Source organism: Tigriopus californicus, chromosome 2 (genome assembly GCF_007210705.1).
Source record: "Tigriopus californicus strain San Diego chromosome 2, Tcal_SD_v2.1, whole genome shotgun sequence".
NCBI classification, from domain to species: Eukaryota; Metazoa; Arthropoda; class Copepoda; order Harpacticoida; family Harpacticidae; genus Tigriopus; species Tigriopus californicus.
In genome coordinates, this window is record NC_081441.1 from 4,229,032 (window position 1) to 4,251,426 (window position 22,395).

At 45.0% G+C, this 22,395-nt stretch overlaps 7 protein-coding genes across 8 annotated transcripts; 3 read left to right on the forward strand and 4 right to left on the reverse strand.

The window, feature by feature from the left end:
• Positions 1-643: 643 nt before the first annotated feature.
• On the reverse strand, positions 644-1,278 carry LOC131892965 (PHD finger-like domain-containing protein 5A). Its single transcript, XM_059242847.1, has one exon. The coding sequence runs from the start codon at positions 1,122-1,124 to the stop codon at positions 792-794; it is 333 nt and encodes a 110-aa protein (XP_059098830.1). The 5' UTR covers positions 1,125-1,278; the 3' UTR covers positions 644-791.
• Positions 1,279-2,307: 1,029 nt separating this feature from the next.
• LOC131892958 (palmitoyl-protein thioesterase ABHD10, mitochondrial-like) lies at positions 2,308-3,786 on the forward strand. Of its 2 annotated transcripts, none has more exons than XM_059242837.1 (4): positions 2,308-2,461; positions 2,551-2,883; positions 2,952-3,050; positions 3,177-3,786. In XM_059242837.1, the coding sequence occupies exons 2-4, from the start codon at positions 2,633-2,635 to the stop codon at positions 3,718-3,720; spliced, it is 894 nt and encodes a 297-aa protein (XP_059098820.1). In that variant the 5' UTR covers positions 2,308-2,461; positions 2,551-2,632; the 3' UTR covers positions 3,721-3,786. The 2 variants fall into 2 exon arrangements, with proteins under 2 accessions (XP_059098820.1, XP_059098821.1); XM_059242838.1 differs by having other exon boundaries at positions 2,365-2,461; positions 2,532-2,883.
• Positions 3,787-4,488: 702 nt separating this feature from the next.
• Positions 4,489-8,001, reverse strand: LOC131892949 (structural maintenance of chromosomes protein 3-like). The gene is made up of 2 exons (XM_059242824.1): positions 6,870-8,001; positions 4,489-6,203 (listed from the first exon to the last, which is right to left on the reverse strand). Exons 1-2 carry the CDS (start codon positions 7,966-7,968, stop codon positions 4,642-4,644), a joined length of 2,661 nt encoding a protein of 886 aa, XP_059098807.1. The 5' UTR covers positions 7,969-8,001; the 3' UTR covers positions 4,489-4,641.
• A 3,237-nt stretch (positions 8,002-11,238) lies between these two features.
• On the reverse strand, positions 11,239-14,837 carry LOC131892951 (serine/threonine-protein kinase OSR1-like). Its single transcript, XM_059242828.1, has 3 exons — positions 13,626-14,837; positions 12,948-13,556; positions 11,239-12,118 (listed from the first exon to the last, which is right to left on the reverse strand). The coding sequence occupies exons 1-3, from the start codon at positions 14,376-14,378 to the stop codon at positions 11,840-11,842; spliced, it is 1,641 nt and encodes a 546-aa protein (XP_059098811.1). The 5' UTR covers positions 14,379-14,837; the 3' UTR covers positions 11,239-11,839.
• A 2,850-nt stretch (positions 14,838-17,687) lies between these two features.
• On the forward strand, positions 17,688-19,272 carry LOC131892954 (uncharacterized). The gene has a single exon (XM_059242831.1). The coding sequence runs from the start codon at positions 17,929-17,931 to the stop codon at positions 19,270-19,272; it is 1,344 nt and encodes a 447-aa protein (XP_059098814.1). The 5' UTR covers positions 17,688-17,928.
• LOC131892959 (acyl-CoA-binding domain-containing protein 6-like) lies at positions 19,272-20,051 on the forward strand. The gene has a single exon (XM_059242839.1). It carries the CDS (start codon positions 19,272-19,274, stop codon positions 19,968-19,970), a length of 699 nt encoding a protein of 232 aa, XP_059098822.1. The 3' UTR covers positions 19,971-20,051.
• Positions 19,933-22,068, reverse strand: LOC131892955 (zinc finger protein 718-like). Its single transcript, XM_059242832.1, has one exon. It carries the CDS (start codon positions 21,779-21,781, stop codon positions 20,516-20,518), a length of 1,266 nt encoding a protein of 421 aa, XP_059098815.1. The 5' UTR covers positions 21,782-22,068; the 3' UTR covers positions 19,933-20,515.
• Positions 22,069-22,395: the final 327 nt, after the last annotated feature.

The following is a 22,395-nucleotide window of genomic DNA, read 5'->3' on the forward strand; positions in this document are numbered from 1 at the left end:
ATTTTTGTTGTTGTGTGGCGTATTTTCCTTCTTAGTATCCTCTTTTTTTTGTCTTGAAAGGTAGCGAGAAAGTCCCGACATTCCAAGTCTCTAATCCGGACAATCTTGGGATGTTAGCCTGAACTGAGACTTGCTCCCTCCGTTTTGTTTGAGTGTTTCCCTCATTTTGATGAAAATTACCGTTTGAGCCCGATCATAACTGCATAACCATCCTGTTCTTCTGAGTCCCTCCGGATCAAACCAAACAATTCAGTAATCCCTTAGGAGAGTTGGAAGGTCCGATGAGAGGAAACTTCTATTGTGATGCATACGGTCCGGGCCGGTCTCCTTGACCTTTTTTTTGACGTCGTTGGGGGTGGTACTTGAGCTGCTTTGTGATCTCCTTCGCGCCCGTACAGGACAGCAGAGAGAGAGTTCTTCTCGTCTTGACTCCGACACATTTAGGGGAAAGGCGAATAGTACTTGGAATTGTTCGTACTTTCAGCAGGAATCTAAAGAACCTCTTTATCTACTCTAGTACTCGAGATATTAAGCCACCAAGGGGTCGGAAAACCATTTCTGACGACCCGGTATTATCTGATTGACCAACGAATTCGATTGACCGGATCTGGCCAGTCAGTAAAAAGTAAGATCAAGCCCAAAATTTCAAAGAGCAAAAAAACCGGTAGAAATACATTTCAACATGGATTCCGCCTCATGCGAGAACACGCCCATCGTTCATTCACATACATATCAAAAGAAACCCAAACCAGTCACTCCAGGATTTGAGTGAGCCAGGTATTGGGCGAGTGCTATCGCTTCTTGAATCCATACTTTTTCCGCTCGTAGAACAAATCGGTCTTGGACGAGCCCAAATTGACGATCTTGGGGCATCCGTCCCGATCTTTCTCCTGGATGGTGCATTCTTTACAATAGTAGGCGTCGGAGATGCCCGGTCCTCCGCAGATGACGCACCGCCCCTGATACGAGCCGTAGTTGCACTCGTCGCAAATCCGGACCAAAGTGCAAGGCCGTACATAAGAATCGCAAATCACGCAACGACCGTCGCATTTCTCGCACAAACGACCGATGGCCACGCCCGCTTGTTTGCGGCAGAAAATCAGGTCCGGGTGATGTTTGGCCATATCGAGCTGAGCGATCCGGGGGCGGGGATCGAGGTAGAAGGGGATGTAAGGTCGATATTGAGGCGGTTATTGATAATATGATTGTTTTCGTTCGCAGCTTTGCGGCTTTGCGCTAACGCATTGTTTAGTTGCTGTTTCAGCTGTTTGTTTGGAGACGAGAACGTTGTCTCAACAGGGTGACGTAGTGTAGAGGATTCTAAAAAGGCAGCTGATGATACTTATAGTCACTCTCCTGGTGAAGTGAAGCGCAAAACCAAAAGCTGTGGAGCAAAAGTTAGGACAACCTGCCACACTAATCTGAACCATTCAATTAGGTGAGCAATCTTTATTTTGATATTGAGCCACATTAGTGCAAGGAACTGCCGTGCCTCATTCATTTATTTATTTTTCTTCATTTCAACCAGGACAATGAAGGGTCGACTTGGGTGTTAAATTCCATGTGCCAAAGGGAAATTTCCCCACATCAATGATACGTGGAGAAAGATTATGAAATGAAGACAGGGAAATACTTGTTATTGGCTATTTCAAGCTTTTTGAAGAGCTACAATAGTTTTTGTTTTTAAAGCTTGATTGATTGAAGGGGCATCTTGAAATATGTTAAATGGCCAATCACAAGAATCTAATCTTTCAAGAGGTTCGAAAGAGACTAATAAAATTGCAAAATTGATTGTCAAAGTCAAGAGCCATCAAAATGTAAAAATACAATGAAGAAATCCATTTCTTGGTTTCTAATGTGTTCCAAAAGTTTGACTCTATTTACCTCATCAATTTTATGACTGTTTCTTTACGGATAACCACATGTCACAATTTATGAAAGTTAGTTTGGAAGTAAATTAACTGCTTAAACTCTTATCTTGTTACAAGAATTATTATCTGATTGATAAGAGTACAGATTTCTGGTCATAAGTCATGGTGGAATGTAGCAGTCTTGCTTATATATTTGCATAATATAACTTATGAAAATAAAGGAACATATTTTTTTATTTTTGGTGGGTGCATATAAAACGCATGTAACTACATTTGATTGGTTGAAAACTTCAGAACAGTTTTCTGGCCTAAACTGTGATAAATTGTATTGTTCCGAGGTTGATTGCATGTTAGGATGTAATGCAACTGTCATAATACATCGGCATTCACCCACCAATCATCTCCCTGTTCATGGTGAACCCTCTGTATCCTCCGGATCCTCCCTCATCCATGGTTCCGTTCATGTTTTGTTCCCTCATGTTGTGACTTGAACAGCTGGACATTGAAAAGCACAGCTGAGTGAGAGTCAGAGAAGAGAGAGAGAGAAAGAGAGACAAGGGGGATTACTGGAACAAACTGGAAAGCGTAAGGTAAGAACAGAAGCGTTCCATGGGTCGCCCACCTATGTATGCATGTATCTTTAAAAACAAGAGGACCTAGCTTTCTCTTTCCATGCCAGCCACCATTGCCATCCCATCTCGCGCGAGATCAAGTCCTGCTGCCCTATGCCCCATTTGGGACTGACCTCTCCCGTCTAAAACATGACCTTGCTCCTCCGATCGTTGTCATTTCGAGGCCTGGGTCCTCGAATTGGGGGCTGGACCCGCTCTGTGGTCCTCAAGAACCCCCAACGAGGGTTGGCCTCGCAAGCCATCCGCGATTTGGCTTTGCCCAATGGTCGCTTTGTGCGCTACAAACAGATCCCGGGCTCGAACCAACCCACCATCGTGTATGTGCCCGGCTTGCATTCCTACTCCCATATGCATGGCATGCTGTCCACGTGTCTGTTGCGGTAAGTAGGGCGTGGCACCAGAAGGGGTCGACATTGGGTTTGATGAATGACAATCTTGTATGCCGCAGATATTGTGACGTGAACAATTACCCTTTCATCACTTATGATCATGAATGCATGGGCGAGAGTCGAGATGGAGATGCCAAATCCTTGTTGTTCTCACATTGGTACGTATCTGACGTTATGTCCTTTTAGATTGTTGAGACATCTAAGATTGAATAGAAATCAAGCTCACAGTGCTAATTCACTTTGTAAGTTGTTAAGTTGTTGAGAAATAGGTATTTGTTCTTAAGGGTGGAAGATGTGCGAGAAGTGGTAAAGCAGCTCACCGAGGGTCCCGTGGTCTTGGTCAGTCTATCCATGGGGGGTTGGTTGTCGCTGGTCGGGGCCCTAGAGATCCCGGAGCGCATTCACGGCATGGTTTTGTACGCTCCCGCCCTCAACTACGTCTACCCGTACTACAATCACCACCGGAGTCAATTGACCACAGCCATTCGGGAGCGACTCGACAGTGGCGATATCCACATCATTTCCAATTCCTACGGCGATGCTCTGCTCAAAAAGGATTTTGCCGAAGATTCACTGAACCACGAGCTGGATCTGACCAAGAGTATCCCGTTAAAATGTCCCATTCGCATCATCCATGGTCTGCAAGATTCGGAAGTTCGACCCGGACAATCCATGGACTTGACCAACGCTTTGGAAAGTCAAGATGTGGACCTGATCTATCGGAAAAGTAGCGTTCATCAAGCCGTCTCGCCCCCGGACATTGAGCTCATCCTCAATACGATCGACCGATTATTCAAGGACAATCCCGTGTACAAGCCTGTGGCCTGAGTAGTCGAGACAAAAAAAAAAATAACCTCCCCTCTCCAAACACTTTGCCTGCCAAAGAAGTTGAAACGCACTTTTTGTCAGCCCGATTGAATCGTATCTAAATCTCAACAGAATCATGAATTGAAATTCATTCAGAAAAAACAGCGCACAACGCATCGCCAAACTCCTTCCTAATTCCGCAAACGAAGTATCCCCAATTTTCACTTGGGATGTAATTCTATGTACTACTCCCTGGCACAAAACGTGTTTCCCAGCATTTCCCTCATCCAAAGCGTGAGTGTTTCGTGAAATGCATTCGAAAGCAATTGATCAATATCGGCGATGCCGACGATGGCGTTCTTTCTCGAATTTCTTGTCGAATTTCTCCCGCTCGACCTCCAATCTCCCTTGAAATCGGTCTTGGATGATGTGAAATCGTCGTTTTCGGAGGATCTCGCGCATTTTCGGGATCAGCATGCCAATCCCCATTAACACGGGCATCCCAACCAACACCGCCAAACCGAGAATGGTACCAATTCCCATAATGATGCGGTGAATCCAGGTGTAGAATGTGAGCATCACACGCTTGGCCATGACATCGGAAATATCTCGCAAGTTGGAAGAAGTCCAGACCTCGGTCACGGCCTCGCCTGCTTGGCCAATAACTGAGACCGTGGCAGCATCTTCATAATCATAGTAATCGTACTGATCGTACGCGGCCATGACTAATTAGGTTAATGCTGGATCTGATTTTGAGAGTAAAGTTTCAGGGTAAGAAAACAACGAGTGCGATTTGCCGCATGATAATCTATTAAAAGAACAAAGATTGAGGATATTGCAATAACATATCATCCACGGTACGTAAAGTAGCGGGAGATCAACAAGATTACCGAGAAAACAGAGAATTTGGTACGAGTCAATATCATATAATCAATGGAAGGGTTAATGCTCCATGTTGGGAGTGTCACCGGGGTGTTCTTCGTCATCTTCTGGTTGTTCAACAAAATTGTGCGCATCTTGCGCACTCACAATTTGAGCCACGGAAGACACGCCTGAATGCCTAATTCCGATGCAGTGATCGGCTTTAGACAAGAATTCAGGTTTAAAAGTGGTACAAATGAATTGCATTTTCTGATTGGCCATCCACTGGATGACTCGATGACGATGATTGGAATCCAAAGCCGCATCGGCTTCATCCAAAATATAGAAGGGAGCTGGATCGCATTTTTGAATGGCGAAGATGAAAGCAATGGCCACGATGGATTTCTGACCCCCTGATAAATGGTTCAGGTCTACAAGGTCACCTGAAGAGCAGAAGCGGACTTTGAGCGCGATCCCGAGGGGCTCATCCGGATCGTTGTCCCTGAGGATGAACTTCATTTTGCCTCGACCATCCACAACGAGGTCATTGAATATTTCGCTGAAGTATTTTGAGATCTGATTGAAGGTGAAATGGATCTTGTTTTTCCGATGCACTTCGATGTCTTCGAGCAAGTGAGAGATCCTGTCATGGTTTTGGCCAGAATTCTCCAGGAGCTTGGCAAATTTCTTCTTCTCCGACTCTAAACGCAAGTAATCATCGATTGCCTGCCGGTTTACGTTTTGATACTTCTCCCATTCTTTCTGCACCTTTTTGAATTCCTGGAGAAGACTCTTGGTATCTCGTTCAGCGTATTCATTGGCGACGTCATCTTCGGCTAATTTGCCAATCTTATCTTTCTCTTCTTCCGACACTGCTTTGAGTTTGGCTTCTTTGGCTGCAAGATTCGCAAACTCCTCACTGAGAGCCTTCACTTTGCCTTGAGCTTCGCTTACGGTCGATTTGCTTTGGTCAACTCGATCCTGGATCTCGAAACGGATTCCACCGATCTTTGCGAGTCGATGCTCCACCTTTTTCAAGGACTCTTGGGCTTCCTTCAACCTTGAGCATACCAATTTCCACTTGGATTGGCAGATGAGAGCTTCATTCCGAGTGTCTTTACTCGATTGTGCCTGGGAAAGGCTGGTGGAGAGATCGTCTAATTTGGCTTTGAGATTCATGTCCAAGTCATTCTTGAGTTGATTTCGCTCGGTTTCTATCCGATTTTTCACTTGGAACAGGGCTTGCAACTCGGAGGTCAGTTCTTGCAATTTCATGTCAATTTGTAGCACCTCGGTGGATCTTGTCTCAAACCCCGAGTCGTCATCTATTTGCCCGAGATGGAAGGCACTCTTTTGAAGCATCCATTTGGAAGATTCCAGTTGGGTCCGGTCCATTTGTTGGCGATGAGCGGCTTCTGCGGCGGTTTCTAACTCTCGGACTAGGTCATCCAATCGAGAGATCAAACATCTTTCCTCAGCTTTTAAACTTTGCCGTTTATCACTGACAAGTTTGGCCTTGGTCAGGTTTTTCTCCTTAAGATCTAAGAGATCCCTCAACCTCTTTCGGGTATCTTGAATTTGAGCCATAGCGTCACTTTCTTTGGATTTCAGATCAGACAACTGTTGGCGAGACGTCATATATTCTACAAACAACGGTAGCATCGATTTGGTTGGTGAATAATAACCGCCTTTCATCACTCCCCGACTGGATGCTTCCTCCCCATCCAGAGTAATGCAATTGAACTTAGAGCCTTTGTACTCAGAGAAGATGCTGGAGTCTTGAACCAACACATATCTACCAAAATAGTATTCAGCCACTGGAGTCATCTCCTCGGAATGGCTGACCATGTGAAGGAAACGTTTAGATTTGGCAGCTTTTTTCGTCATCTCGGGGACAAATGGGTTCAGTTTATCCAACGAGAGAAGGTTGATTTGCCCCGGGAGATTCATCTGAGTACTCCTTTTCAGAATTTGTGTGGCTTTTGCCGCGGTAGTCACGATCCCATTGAAAACATTCGACCCCAAAATGGCACTGGCTGCCAATTGGCATCGGTTGTCAATTTCAAGAACACTTCCCACAACACCTTTGAACGAATGGAACACTTCCATGTTGCCTTCATTCCTAAAGCTTTGCATGACCTTAGCAAGAGATTCATAACCAGTTATGGTTGGCTTTAAGAAGGGTTTAGCTCTGAGGCAATTGCATCTAGCTTCGTTGAAGCCTGTCTCGGTGGAATTACGCTTTTCCATGAGATGACGATGTTTTCGGACAAGTTCATCCGCTTCAATCTCTAATAGTTCACACTCACCCACTTTTTCCGCGGCGCTGGCTTTCAGGTTGTCAATCCATGTTTGATGCTCGTCAATCGCTCGCCGAGTGACTCGTATTTCCTCTTCCAGTTTCTGTTGAACTTGATTGAGTTTGTCGTGAACCTCAGCTATTCCTTCCAGCTCACGTTCTTTGTCATGAAGATCTTCATCAATGACCGTCATTTCGTGTTGAATGAAATCTTGTCGCTCATCATCCGAGCGGAAATTATCCGAGTCCCAAGCTTTCGACGAATAGTGGAGTTTCTGAGCTTGTCTCAGCTTGGCGATCTCCAACTCTTTCCATTGGCATTCTTCAGTAGCCTTCTTGAGCTCCCTGGATTTGGTTTTCAACTCGTTTTCTTTGGCAAACAATTTCTCTTTGAGGCCTTGGAGTTCCTCTTTAGATCCTCGCTCGGAATGCTCTCGCTCTCCAATTTCCCTCTTCAGCGCGCTGAGTTGAACATTTAGCTTTGCTTCGTTTTCAATCAGATCATCAATTTCTTCACGCAGGACATCTCGCGTACACGTCTTATCCTCTAATTCTTTAACAGACCTTTGTAAATACGCCTGGGCTTCGTTCAAGTCAGCTTGAGCCACTTCGAGAACTTGCACAGCTTCCATTTTCTTCAATGCTAAGGCAGCCTTGATGGGTTGAATTTCTTCTAACTTCTTATCCACGTCATTGGCTCTTCTTAAGCTCAAAACCTTAACCAGAGTTTGCTTTTGTTTCTCTAGCTTCATGAACAGTTTCAGCTCTTGACCTTCGGCCTTCAGCTTTTGGAAATCTTTCTCTATCTCTTCTACTCTGTTGTCTACTTCCTCTTTCTCCATTTCCCAGTTCCTCAATTTCTTGATGGCCTCTTCTTTGCGTGATTCAAAGTCAGCAATGCCTGCCAAATCTTTGACCAGGGCCAGCCTCGTTTCATTGGAGCATAAGGCCATCCTTTGAATTCCACCCTGTTGAACGATGTAGTACGGATTGCGGCGTGAAAATCCGGCGGATTCCAAGAGCGAGAGCAAGGCCCCTCGCTTCATAAGCTTCTTGTTGACATGGATCGTGTCTTGCTTGTGTCCAATAGTCCTTCGGATGTGGACCATTGAAGCTGGATTCTTATCCGGGATGCGATTATCCCTATTTAGTTTAAAAGAGTTAGGATTCGCCGGAATGCCTTTGGCTTTTTTAATTGAGCGGGATAGGATGAAAAATTGCATTATTTCCGGTCAAATTAAGGACACACTTGAGTAATTGAAGGATGAAAAAAAAAGTTAATTGAAAACCCTCTTTTTAACGCGGAATCTGGTCAATTGCAATCATCTTGCTGGTCGAGGACTAATTTCTCATGAAAACTCTATAAATACGAGTCCACTAGAAATTCGATGAGAACCAAAAGTGATTTCTGTTTTGTTCATTAGCTACTACTAAAGTATCATTCATTGTTTGCGTGCAAAATCAAGACTATCAATCATTCCGGCGAATAGCCATCCCTGTTATCCAGTTTGATTTCAACGAAGGCCGACTGAACGCTGGTATTATCGTTCTGATGGAACAAGGCCATCTTTTGAGCTTGCACCAAGTTGGTCGGTTGCAATACAAACGCAATGGCGGAAAATATGTTGGATTTTCCCGATCCATTGGGTCCGACCACCACGTTCACGTGATCGTGGAAGGTCATGGTCGTCGTACCACTGAAGGACTTGAACCCGGAAAGGGTGAGACTGTGGATGTGCATAATGGGCCACGAAAAAGCCGCGTCGATCAAAACGCAGCGCAGATAAGCCTGGATTTTGGCGGGCCTTACATTCTCTTGGCGCTTCTTTTCAACTCCAATCCAGATTTTGACCTAATCAACAGGGTTGCCAGAGTTTTTCTACGAGATTCCCGTAAGAATGTGCTAAACAACCGGGATACACCAGAAACTACTTTTTAACGGAATTTATCATTTTGTGAAAGAGAACTTTCAAGAGACTTTTCCTCTGATTTATGAATTTTCTGAAATCCTAAATGAAGGAAGAGGCATTTGCTGAAAGAAAACAGCAAAAATTTGAAAACTAAATTGAGTGTCATCGTTCTGTTACTATTAACTAGTGAAGGTTAGAGACGAAAGTAACTAGTGAAGGTTAGAAAACTGCTTATTGGGTTCCACCATTAGCAAGAGTTGTATGATGACACCAGAGTATTTTTTGGAAGGTCATTTGCGTTTTCCGGCGAAGCATTCCATGCCAAAATACTTAATTGCAATTCCATGTCATTTATTTTTGCGAAGAAATGCCCCTTTCATGTTTCTTGATGCACAGATGTTTACTCATTTGCAAACATGAACATTATGCTTGATGTATTAGTTTGCATATCATGAATATTTCATTCAATATTGGTTTCAGGAAGGGAAAGCGGTCAAATGACGATTTTGTAGCCTTTGCAAAAGTAAAGACCCTTTCTTTCGTTGGTTGAAGAAAAAAAAGTGACATAAGGCAAAAATTTCAGAAAAACTGAGAAACAATTGAGTTTTGAAGGATACCTAGACCAAACAAAAGATTGGATTTGTCTCTAATTCATTGCTTGGATCATATCTTTGACAACTTGGCTATATTACTTTCTTTTTCTATTTTTTCACCGTGAGGAGCACATTATCTCTGGTTTTAATGGGTTTGGGAGTTATCTGATGGCCATGATGGCCAATTTTGCTCTTCAAGGACCATTACAACTACCCCAGAAATGAGCTCGAGCATCTGGCAACACTAGCGCAAACACCGTGTGGGAAAAGAAAACCAGTTTTCTGCTGCTATTCAGCAGGATTGCTAAATTGGCATCAAATCTTAAAGGTAAGGTTCCAAGGTTATTGAACTGATGAAGGGTAAATAAAGATCCTGAAAGGCATAATCCACATGAGTCACTTTCTTCTCTGTATTTTCTATGATTTAGACTGATTGTGGATTTCTCCAAGTGTCCTGGCACCCCTGAAGAGGAAATCATCGCCACAGCGTGACCAAACTATTGGGCTCCAGTTTTCTTAGCGTTTGCAGGAATACTTAGAACTTACTTAATGCCAATATTTGACAATTGTGACGCCATACTTGTCAAGCGCAATTTTAAGCAAGCTTAATCTCAAGATTAAACAAAATAATATTCACGTTGAATAAAAACGGTTCTATTATATAGAAATTTGTTATTGCAAAAAGTGACAAATCTGAAAATCAAATTGTCACATGTATCGTTAAAACATTGGACACAGGATAGAATAGAGTGTTTGTTGGTGCTTGAGTAAGAATGAAACCAAATTTTAGATCCTTTGTCAGTTTTAAGGGACAATTGTGATAACTTTTAGCTTTAAAGAAATCTGAAAGAAAACAAAAAGCTATGATTTCTTGTCATGTCATTGAAAGAGACCGTGAGGCGTAATAAACCTTCGTCATATCAGGCTGGGCGACTTTCATGATATTTTTTAAAACAAAACTTAATGACAGAAATAGCAGAGATATCGATGAAGAAGTCAGCTACTCTAGTTATAAAAATCAATCCAATTTCAAACCATAGAATTATAAATAATTAAGAGAACATTTCAAAAGAGAAGACACAGCATTAGGGTCAGCATTAGGTTCATGAAAATGTTTCATGAAATAGAGCAAGTAAAATAGCTCTTTGAGGGTGCAATGTTTTTAGGCCTCGTGAGTGTTACTCAGGCGGTTAAGAAGCTTACGTTTAGGCTTCTTATTTTAGCTCTGTGCAAACAAAAACGATTCCCATGATACCAAAGTCCAGGAACCACTGAGACCACCTATTTGCGATGGAATGCCAGTTAAATGTCAACGCCTCATTCTCTTGGTTTCAATTTTAAAAGGTTTTCTCAATCCCTTATCAATCAGGTAAGAGATAACTGGAGCCTCCAGGTTGACTCAAGCTGATTACTCTTGAACAAGGTACCTAAGCAAGCAACTCTTTTCCTGAGCAGAGCAAGATTAGAAAAATACTATCGATTGACTTGTGCGGCAAACTTGCAGCATGCAGCAAAATTGTCCTTTACAGCCCTTGGAAGGGCACATGGTGAATGCATAATGCGAGTTAAGTACAATCACAAGACGAATATTTCATTAGATTAATGGCGTGATAAGTCAGTTGAGATTGAATTTCAGTTCACTGGTGAGGGAATCAGGACAAGTTTTAAGCTAAAATGAAGAAGCTCTCACAGAGTGGAAATGAATTTCCATGCAGAGGTTGCACTACAACCGTCTTAGCCTTTGGTCATATCGAGGGAAGATTGTCTGGATGGATTGCTGCTTTAAGTGATTAGGCCTAACTAGGTCAGAACGAAAACATTGACGATCTCAACACTTCTTCCCTCGAGCTGCATCCATCAAAGAAGAAACAAATGGTCGCCCAGTGGTATTTATTGACACAATAAATCGAGAAATGTGGCACAAGCTTTTTTATACTAAAGAATGATTGAAAAATTGCGGAACTGGGATAGCGTGTCGTGAAGAATTGGTTTTGACAAATGTAGAAGGAAACGTCATTTCCAGGATTGGCATTGGGATTTCGAGGGATGTTTGAGTTAAAGCGAGCCCAGGTCCCTTAATCGTGATATTACAGATCAAGTTCAAGGATCTGGGAAAGTTCTTGGGAAGCTCTGGCGGGTTTGCAAAGATAAAACGCACATCATGTTAAATCAATTTTCAAACAGTGTTGGCATTTTAGGCCCTCCGAAGACACAAGAGGTCAACTAACTTTTTTATCTCATTATTTGTTCTGACGGATCCGACAATTAGCAATGTCAACAAGAGACATGCCTTGGTATGCATGTGAAGCAACATAGAAATAGAGCTTCTTCTTCTCATTATGATTTCAATGCGGCTCTGATCCTCCAAATAATATGAGTGTATGTGAGTGTGGTTTTTTTTCGAGACAACGAGGTCATGCAGGAATGAGTTGTTGGCTGTGAAAGGGTGGTATTGATTCTTTTTGTTCTCCCAATTTCTAGTCGGTCAAGCTGAGCTGGGCAAATCCCAACAAATTCTTCTCGTCCGGACTCTCGGTCTTGTCGAAGCCCGTGGTCACGCGGAAAGTGATGATCTTATTTGGCGGGGGATTGCTCACAATCATGCTGAGGTTGTGGGACATGGTGGCCAAGTCATCGTTGGTAATTAAACCAGTGCCGAGGAGTTCGTTGGCAATCCCGTCGGCAGAGTCTTTGTTCGGCTGGTACTCAAAGCGAATGTCATTGAGCTCACGTTTGGGGTTCCGCATCCTCAAAACCTAGCATTCGGATAAACAAAAGTCAACCTTGAGATGAAAGCATAGAATGCCCACATACGAGTAGTCAATATAGCAACATCAACGAGCAAAATCAAATGTGGGGCGACAGCCTATTGAATTACGTAAACTAGGTGTCCTCGACTCCTCCTTGTTCATAACGAGCTCTGTCTGTGCATATTTATTTACTTATCGGCTTATTTTGCCTCCAATCAAGTTCCAAGTTCAATGTGACATGTCTCGTATCAGCAAAGTTCGTCTGTTTTCACAAGTGATTCGATCAAGTCAGAACTGGTTTCCGACTCTCGCTTTACATAGAAAGGCTGTTGTTACCTGCTGAATGAAGGAGCAAGAGCGGCGAGAATTCTTGTTCTAAGTACGACTAATTCAGCCTAAAACACGATTGTCCAGAAGTCATGCTTGTTAAGAGTTTGATGCCCTAGCATCCATCATGAGAAGAATGGTGGTGAATGACGTCAGAAATGAGGAAACGTGGTTTAAGCTTTCGGTAGTGTAATTGCCAATGCAAAAAAAATTGCCTACATTCTGCCCTCTTCTAAGTAATACGGTCGAGTGAGTTAACGAAAACAAGAATGCATCCTAATTTTTTCATTTGACACGCACTCAGAGTTGAAAGATAATGTGTGCTCGAACTTCAACGCTCGTGTGTCAATCGACTGTTGTCGCCATGCTCAATGAATAATGCACCATGGCATAGGGATGGTCTTGAGTTTGCACGTTCTCACAGACTCACAATGATTTAGCCAAATTTGAAGGAAAGAGCTTCCTGTACGATCTGAAAACAAGTTTGCCAATTTCGTCGGACACTTACCAAATTCAATGGTTTAGCTGGTTGTGTCGAGGCTTTGGCTGGTGAAGCGTTGGTTGGAGCTTTGACGGCAGCGTTATTGGGATTGGGTTTGCCGGTCGCCGGCACTTTATTGTTATGTGGAGGATGGTGGTGATGGTCGTCATCATCATCATCGTCGTCGGAGGACCACACCCAATCGCCGTCCTCATTTCGATGTAACCTACCTGACGAGTTGGGTGGGCGTGGCTTGCCGCCGTTTCGAGCCTTCTGCACTCGGGCGTCAAGAGTGGGCGCGGAGGCCACGAGGCTTTGCTGGAGGAACTTGCGGTCCTTGGCTTTGCTTTTGAAAAACGGGTGCTTGAGGAGTTCGGAGGCGGTGGGTCGCTTCGAGGGGTCTTTCTGCAGACATTCGCTGATCATTTTCCGGAAGGTCTTGCCAAACTGTTTGTATTGCTCCTTGTCCTCTGTTCCGGAATCGAGCGTAGGCGGGTCGTTTTGAAGGGTGAGCATAAGCACCTTCATGGGAGGATACTTGTGGTAAGGCGCGGTGCCCGTGGCCAGTTCAATGGCCGTGATCCCAAAGGACCAGATATCGGCCTTGAAATCATAGCCAGTAACCTGCTCCATGACCTGAAATTGTCAACATTCCTATGCGCATGGGGATTCAAAGATTCATTCTAAGCTGTCATGCACACTTACCTCGGGGGCCATCCAACAGGGCGTTCCCACAAAGGTGTGCCGGGATCGAGCCCGATTCATGTCCCCTTGACCCGTGACCAGCCAGGCTGACACGCCGAAATCCGCGATCTGAACCTGACCATCGGTGCCGAGCAAGATGTTGCCGGCCTTGATGTCCCGGTGAATGTGACCGGTGTTGTGGAGGTACTCCAAGCCTTTGAGCACCTCCTTGAGGACGGTGGCGATTGTGGCCTCGTCCAACACCCCCGACTTGCAGTCCATGGCCTTCATCTTGTGACGAATGATATCCAACAAGGACCCCGAGTCCAGAAGGCGCAGAACCAACCACAACTCCTCCTTGTGGACGAAGGACGTGAAGTAGGTGACCACATTCTCGTGATTACACGATGACATGGCCTGGATCTCTTTGAGCAGCTCATCCATACTCGTGTTCCATTTCTCCAAATTGATCCGCTTGATGGCGCACTTCTCGTCCCGCACGCGGCAATAGGCCCCGTGAACTTGGGCCGTGGCTCCCACCCCAATCACATCCTTGACCTCATAACCATCAGCCGAGTTCGGCCATGGCGGCTTGCTGCTCGACGACGACAACGACGACGACGATAAAGGCCCATGGGAGGCCGCACTCGGATTAGCATGAGCCGCAGCCGCTTCAGGTGGGGGCGGCGAGGGCGTGTGAGTGGAAGAATTGCCACTAGACATCTCGTCGGGACCGGCTTTAGCGGCCACCGAGCTTGAACCCTTCTCGGACATGACCTGGGAGTGGCTCCAAATCGCTCACACCCGCTCGCCACAAATGGATCCGAACGATTCAAGCCGACCACGGCTAGGTGTCAACGGCAATGGATCGACAGGCCCAGTGACCCGCAATCAATCAATCAATGGTCGCCGTCGTATTACCGTCGTCAAAGGCTTTCTCAATGGCCTTCACCTATCCTCTTTCGCATCCTCTTTCGCACACATGCACACCCGATGGAGGCGACGGAGGCGATGGAGGCGATCAAGGCGTCCCAGGCAGATCTCTCAGCAGGTGTGGGCCACGAGGTCAGTGGTGGAGCAGGATGGAAACGATACGCAGACGCCGTGGTCAGTTTTCAGAACGCACCCAAGAGAAGGCTAGTCCTGTCACATGTACACGTTTTGAGCGACTAAAGCCAGAAGAGAAGATTCACTAGTGCAGCTATCAACGCTGTTCCTTCAAGACAGACTCGAGAAGAAGACTTGCTTGGACGGATCGGACGGATCAAGGAGGGAGGCAAGAAGGCATGGGAGTGAGAGAGAGATTCAAGAGTGGAGGGGGGGACATGTGTGTCTGGGCAGAACGGCCAACGATCAGGTTAGCCAAAAAGTCTGGACTGTGATGGTCGGACGCGAGGATTCATATTTGATGGAGGTCGAGAATGAAAAATAGAAATTATGGTGGACGGTATTGTGAGGTATATTGTACAGTTAGAGCTTATGGTGGAAGTGGTTTCAAGCGTGAAAAGCGATCTCTTAGGCGGCCAGCTAGGGCAAATGGCTTGAGATTGGAGGTGGATTGACAAATTTGGCAGCCCTGCTCGACCAGGTGGATAAGATTGTCAAAGATAGATGTTAATTGTCTTAGCTCGCCGTGCTCATATGTGAGAGGAACGGGCTAGAGTTCGGCTTGATGTGATAATAGCCCAGTAATGACATGATATGGCTTCTAATGTCGATCTTCATATCTTGATCCATGGCGGTTTCTTGGATGACTTATCTTGGCCCAAGCCCACCCTGCCGGCAGGTGGCCAACGTGACCAATCCATTTGGAAAAGGGACATGTAACCCCTTTTTACTTTCTTGACGTATCATAAGATGCAAATTTTAAGGTGAATAGCTAATATAGTACTCCCCGCTCTTAAAGCAAATCAATCCGAATTTGACAAGACGTTTCAGCAGAAATCGTAGAAAAATTAAAAGCCCCAAAATGAATCACATACCTTGACCTCGAAAAAAAAGTTCAGATTTGGAAAAAGTTTTGAACTTTTGTGGGAGGAAACATATTTTTGTGCCAAGTTTTTAATTTAGCCATTTTTCTCTTTTTCTATTTCTTTCTCTTCTAGTTTTCCCACTTTAGGACATTTCAGCCTTTTCTTGTCATTTGGGTTCGTTTTTACTTCCATCCTAACTTATTTGTTTCTTCAAAGTCTATACATTACAAACTGGGGCGAAAGTAACAGTTGAAATTTAAATAAGAGTTGAAATTCACGCAACTGAAACATTATTCAAAGACAAATAAGCATTAGGAAGCTAATTTGAAAGGAATTAACTCTAATTAACTATACTACAAAATGGGTAAGTCATTTTTAATCATAACTAGGAACTAAGTAAGTCAGCATCAACTGCTCACAACTGTTTTGACAATGTTTACTAAATTTGACTAATTTGAAGGTAACCATAGCTGGATTCTTCGATGATCAGCTGACCCGTCTCGTCACATAAATAAGACGACTCACACGGTGGTTGCAAAGCCTTTTTAAAGGTTGGCAGAAAAATCCAATCAAATCTTGGGAGCTGCTAGGGATATAAGCGCTTAAGATCTGAGTAATAACTGAAGAAAGTGATAAGATCAAAAGGGCTCCTTATGATTTTGTGAAATATTTAAAACTGCTAAGATGGATTCAAGAATTTCTCTCAAAACTTAATAAGACTTTTTGACCATCGTGATGAGACGGGTGAGACGAGAGGAGAGGAGACGCCTGTATCCTAGAATCCAGCTCATGTCTCCATGTCCCCAAAATAAGATTTGGCACAGGTCTGCCTGTATTCCATTTGGATCCAAAATCTGACTTAGGGTCCCTCACCATCCCCAACTTATGTGGTAAAGTTTGATTTTGACCCAAAAACGCATCGTTTTTTGATGAGGTCCGAGGGGTCCGAGGGTGGTCTGCAGACTTCTTTTTTCGCACAAATATCTTTTCGATTTTTCGAAAATCTGACAGCACCGAAAAACCGAAAAATTGTTCAATCTATTTCCCGCCTATTCAACGTGTTAACGGGCTCAAGCACTCATTGAGGTCCATAATGATTAATGAGTAAATGTTGCACTAAAGGTTGGGATTTAACATTAGGAAAAGGATTCAGACAAAGACAGAAATGTAAACATCAATCTATATACAGTTTTGCTATCCAAGACATCCAAGCTATCCTTCACAGGCAAAGTATAATTTGTGATTTCAGAAAGGATATTTCAATGCCCAAGCTTAGTATACTCTAAATATATATGCGTATGCTTTTGAGTTGATGATATTTACTACGTAATAGCTGAGTGGTCTGATGTATGCAAACTGGTACAGTTCCCCAGGGGATGTTAGTTCGAATTTCGCTTTTGGAAGACATCCTTATAAAGGGGGAAATGTGGTGCAGTGATTAGAGAAGTTTTCTTTCATGTAAAAGGTTGCTGGTTTGATTCTCCTCCCCGACCTTTCTCATGGAGACTTCTGTTCCATAATTTAGCTAAAAGTAAAAGAAAAATGGAAGCCTTTGACAATTGAAAGTTGTGGTGCTTGCTAAAAATCCAATTTTTTTATGATTTTATTTTGGTGATTGAAAGAGATGCCCTGGTCTAATGCACTAGCTTTTATTTCCTCAAATTACCTTTACAAAGCTCATTGGTATTAAGGTTTAGGGAGTGCCAGATCTATCTTTTTTTTACAAATATTGTTAAAACAATGCCTTATGTCTATTGCTGGATGCTTTTGTGGTGGCACGTATCATAATTGTAAACAAGAATTTTCGGCAAGGATGAAATGGTCCTCCATATCTAAGTCAACTAGAAATGGGTAGAACTACAGAACTATGGCACCAGGTTTCGTAACAGTCGGAAACCAACGTGTGGTTGTGGCAGAGATAATGCCTTCAATCATTGGAGTTAGGAATCTTAACTTTACACTTGAAAGCAAGCCATAGAATATGAATGACAAAATGACGTGCTCCTTCAAGAAGCAAGGACTAGTTAGTACCCAACACACTTCCTTCTACTTCGATGAAATTTTTGGTAATTTTTCGAAAAATAAATGAAAGTCTAGTGGTCTGCAAATAAATCTGGGGGCAAAACCTGGTCACCTTTGACCAATGTCATGGTCTTGAAATACTCCTTGGGCACCCTGAAGACCCTGAGTTTGTTGTGTTATGTTTCTCCAGACAACTCTGCATGTCTGATCCCGATTCTTGTAGTATGTATGTCGTCAAACTTCTTCTTGTGCCTTAATGGGCGTTACTCGTTGATCGAATCCCAAGGTCGCATGCATTGTCGCCACCATTGGCCCTATGAGCTTGGGGTATGAGCTCGGAGTCAGAGCCTCAACCTGGATCTAGTCATCATCATCATTCTCCTCCTCGTCCTCCTCCGCCTCCCCATCCCCCACGGACCTCTGAACCCAGTTCTTCGTCCTCGGAAGCGCTCCAGTGTCTCCAAACCCAGTATCCTGACACTGAAGACGAAGACGATCAACAGCTAGAAAGTGAGTTAGAAAGTGAGCCACGGAAGAGCCCGCGCAAACGCCGCCGCGATTTGGGAGTCTGGGCCAAATCTTGGCACGCCGAGAGTCAACCCTTGGACCTGGACGGCTTGCCCGTGGATGAATCCGGTGATCTAGACGTCGATCGGGTCCTCCAGGATCCAGATTTTGACCCGGGCACTTGGCTCTTGCACAAGATCACTCAGAGTTTGTCTTTAGAGCCCGGGCATGACGGATTAACGGGTTTGGGGAGCCAACCCACGGATTGGACTTTAGACGTGAGCACTTTTCAGCTCAAGCCCCGCCTCAAGCAAAGCCGGGACGAGGAGGCGTGCACTAGCGGCAGTTCTACCGCGGCAGGTGTCTCTATCCCGGTCAAGAAGAAATCCGTCCCGCCCATTCCGGTGGAAGCCCCCGATGCTAAAGCTGAGGCATCTTTTCGCGTGCCCAAACTTCGTAACCGAAAGTTCATTTTCCAACCATTTATCCGGTCCCCAGACCACGGGCAACTCGCTCATGACCCTCAACGAGAGCCCGTGTCGGTGGTGATTGCTGAGCAATTAGCCGCATCCTTTGGTTTGTACATTTGGCCGTGTGCTCCGGTGTTGGCTTGGTACATTTGGTTGCATCAAGACGAATTTGTGGGCAGATCAGTGTTGGAATTGGGAGCTGGCACTTCTTTACCCGGATTACTGTGCGCCAAACTCGGAGCGGAGCGGGTGTGGCTTTCGGACAAAACGCGACAAACCCCTGTTTTGAATAATATAGAACAGGGTGTGCGGTTAAACGGGTTGACCGAGAAAGTGAGCGTCATTGGGCTGACTTGGGGTGAATTTGACCCGGATCTGTTTCTCTTCCAAAACGGCCAGCTCGATTATATCATCGGTTCGGATCTGTTCTTCGATCCCGAAGTGTTTGAACCGCTGATCGTGACCGTAGCTCTCTTACTTGAATTCAACCCGCAGACCCAAGTCCTGATTGCCGTACAAGAGCGTTGCGGCGAATGGTCCGTCGAGCGATTGTTTCATAAGTGGAACTTGCGAGGCGATTTCATCTACCCGGAAACGTTCCTCAAGGGAACCGGGATCGAAGCGGCCGATTTGACCGGCAAACACTCGATTTCCATCCTGAAGATCTTTGCCGGCACCAAAGTCAATCCAGAGTGATGAGCGATTGTCCCGACGAATTTGAAGCGGCTGCGGCCTACCTCCGAGGCATCGCTGGCAAATTGAGTTCCGAGGACTTGCTTTATTTCTATGCTCGATTCAAACAGGCCGAACACGGACCGAACAATGTCCCGAAGCCGGGTTTCTTCGATTTCCAAGGCAAACAGAAATGGCAAGCCTGGAAAGATCTGGGCGAAATGGACGCCCGAATAGCCAAGGAAGAGTATGTCCATCGTCTGAATGCCATCGATCCCGAATGGAGCGGGAAAACTCCCAGTCACGACATTGGATGGGTTTCCGTCAGTCGACCCCAAGCCCCCGAAGAGCCCGAGCTCTTGGACGAAGACAAGACAATTTTCGATCACATCAAGGAGGGTCAAGTTGCCAAAATCCATGGAATCTTGAAACGGGATGCGTCCAAAGCCAATCTGAAAGATGACGAGGGCATGACTCCGTTGCATTGGTGTGCGGACCGTGGTCAATTGGAGATTCTTCGGATACTGATCCGCTACAAGGCTGATGTGAATGCTCAAGACGATGACGGTCAAACCGCCCTGCATTACGCAGCTTCTTGTGAGCGCGAGGATGTCATGCGACTTTTATTAGAATCCGGTATTGATCCCGACATCCAAGATAATGAACAAATGAAGGCCTCAGAAGTGTGTTCAGCAGAGCAGAAATCTATTTTTAATCAGTAATACAGATTGTTGGAGTTTTCCATAATTGTACGCGCAATAAAATCCTTCTAAAAGTTGTATGGCAGGGAGCCAAAACCAGAAGTGTAATCTGAGCATTGTTAACCAAGGCTGACGATTGAAAATTCTCAATTATTGATCATAATTACATAAAACAATCCATCGCCCTGATGGAAGTCAAGATATCCATATTTTGACTTGCATCTTGGTTAATGCCACCTCATACAAAATATCATAAGTCGTAGAATCCGTGGCTGTAGTGAAGCAAGGTGTTTTTGTGTACAGTTTTAACACTGAATAGCTAGCCGGTAAATATCTTTCTAGGCGTTCCACATCGGAGTTAAACTAACACCGAATAGTATTGCAGGAATCTTATCTGAACATACGACCGAAATGGAACTTCAGATGTTATGACCGTTAAGACTTTTTCACCAACGATGGCAAAATTCAACTTTGAAGGAATTTCTGCCACCGTTTTCGCCAGTTGGTCGAAAGAATGGCTTTTAATTATTTCTCATCCCTGCTTATGACTGACTTGTCTGGGCTGGCTAAACAGGCTTCTCAACCTCGGGTCTATCCAGATGTCCAGAGTCAAGCACTAATTCATCGGGCAGACCGCTTAAAGGTTCCGTCAGGATGCTCTCGTCCATGAGTGAACACGAGATTTCTTCGCCAGCCAGATCGATTTTCAGTTGGAATTGTCTCTCTTCCAAATCCGATTCGGATCGAACGTGAACCCGTTTGTGCTTTTTCAAGTAATCCGTGCGGGCAAAGCAACGTCCACACGTCTCGCACTTAAAAGGCTTTTCATGGGTGTGAGTGCGCATGTGTTTCCGTAGGTCTCCCTTTTGTACGAACGCTTTGCCGCATTGGCCACATACTTGGGGGCGAGTCTGACTATGGGCCTTTTTATGATTGTTCAGCGTGGACCGATTGCGAAACGATCTCTGACACAACAAACATTGGTAAGGTTTGGCCCCACTATGCAATCGCATATGGCCTCTCAAGGCCTCCGCCCCGCCTAGAACTCGATGGCACACCTCGCATTCAAAGGCCTTGACGGCCTGGTGCTTTCGATGATTGTGCTGATACAAATATCGGCGAGTGCCAAAAGACACGTGGCAAATGCCACACTTGAACGCATCCGGAGCCTTGGGCAAGTGGATCTGCTTGTGTTGTGAAAGGGCGGACATGGACTTGAGGCCTTTGCCGCAAGTGGGACACTGATAAAGTTTCGAAAAGATCGCTTCCATCGAATCCCGATCCATGTCGACGGAATCTCGATGAGCCAGAAAGTTCTTAGGCAACGGATCTTTGGACCAGCGCAATAACACCGATTGAGTGGCATCGTTGGACAATTGGGACACAATGGACATAGCCTGACCCGACTCTTGGGTGTCTTCGCCAGGAGGAGGGAGATGGAAGGACAAGAAATCCACCCCGAGCGCACTCAAGTCCGGCGGGCGTTGCGTCCAGGGTTCATAGAGTAGATCGATTACCTGAGCCAAGATTGGGGTGGACACATCGGGCAAGGAGATCGATATCAGGCCCCGATCATCAGATATGGGCGGGCTGGAAACTGAATCTGTGGGCATGGCGAGACTGAGGAGGTGCCGAAACAATGACGAGGCCGAGGCCAAGAGGAAGGCGTGGGTGTGGAGGCTGACACCCTCGGCACTGATGAGACGCACATCCAAGAACTGTTGATCACATCGAGCTTGACGGAAGCCGTTCCATAAATGGTTGCCGTGGGAGGTGTCAGGATCCACGAACCGCACGCAAGTCTTTTCCAATGGATAGCTCCCAGGCTCCATGGCCACAAAGGCCACAGGTTTTTCGTTTGGGCGGCGTTCAGTGCTCAGCAGGTAATCTGAGTAGGGTCATGATCGGTTCGGTGTTGATGTTTGGGAGCGGGAAATGATTTTGGCCAACATCTTGGATCTGAACGATCTGAACGCTCCTGCCTTTTTGGACAGCAGGCCGGTCAAAAACGTTTTTCATCCCAATGGAAGGTGCCTTTTCATTGGCCAATGGCCAAGAGATGCACTTTTAAGGTCAATAAATCGGGAAAGCGTCTGGCTGTTTTGTTTACGCTCACTCTATTTTGGCAGTTTCTATTAAGGCGATAAACGAAACGTCATCTTGTAAAGATATCCCGATTTGTTGACCGATTTATTAGTGGGTGACCCCGACGTCATCCTTATACACTTGTCATCTATGATGACTAGAGACCCGAATAGTGCGAATAGTATTTGATTTTTGAGGGTTATGTATTGAATATTTGTGTTTCTAATTCAGGCAGTACATTCCTTCCTATCAGTGCCACAGATACAGAAATTACATGGTAACAACTGACTTAACTTGAAACTATCATGAGGATAAATGATGCATGCAACACTAAAAAAATATTTGGTGATTTAAAAAAAAT

Excerpts from the sequence above, each read along its gene's own strand:
- LOC131892949 (XM_059242824.1), bottom strand. The coding sequence starts at position 7,968 with ATGGTCCACATCCGAAGGACTATTGGACACAAGCAAGACACGATCCAT. Across the intron at positions 6,204-6,869 it reads CAGCGCCGCGGAAAAAGTGG|AATATATGACGTCTCGCCAA; the intron begins GTGAGTGTGAAC and ends CGTTGTTTGTAG.
- LOC131892955 (XM_059242832.1), bottom strand. The coding sequence starts at position 21,781 with ATGGAGCCTGGGAGCTATCCATTGGAAAAGACTTGCGTGCGGTTCGTG.
- LOC131892951 (XM_059242828.1), bottom strand. The coding sequence starts at position 14,378 with ATGTCCGAGAAGGGTTCAAGCTCGGTGGCCGCTAAAGCCGGTCCCGAC. Across the intron at positions 13,557-13,625 it reads CCTGTTGGATGGCCCCCGAG|GTCATGGAGCAGGTTACTGG; the intron begins GTAAGTGTGCAT and ends TGACAATTTCAG. Across the intron at positions 12,119-12,947 it reads CAGCTAAACCATTGAATTTG|GTTTTGAGGATGCGGAACCC; the intron begins GTAAGTGTCCGA and ends TCCGAATGCTAG.
- LOC131892959 (XM_059242839.1), top strand. The coding sequence starts at position 19,272 with ATGAGCGATTGTCCCGACGAATTTGAAGCGGCTGCGGCCTACCTCCGA.
- LOC131892965 (XM_059242847.1), bottom strand. The coding sequence starts at position 1,124 with ATGGCCAAACATCACCCGGACCTGATTTTCTGCCGCAAACAAGCGGGC.
- LOC131892958 (XM_059242837.1), top strand. The coding sequence starts at position 2,633 with ATGACCTTGCTCCTCCGATCGTTGTCATTTCGAGGCCTGGGTCCTCGA. Across the intron at positions 2,884-2,951 it reads CTGTCCACGTGTCTGTTGCG|ATATTGTGACGTGAACAATT; the intron begins GTAAGTAGGGCG and ends TGTATGCCGCAG. Across the intron at positions 3,051-3,176 it reads TCCTTGTTGTTCTCACATTG|GGTGGAAGATGTGCGAGAAG; the intron begins GTACGTATCTGA and ends TTTGTTCTTAAG.
- LOC131892954 (XM_059242831.1), top strand. The coding sequence starts at position 17,929 with ATGAGCTCGGAGTCAGAGCCTCAACCTGGATCTAGTCATCATCATCAT.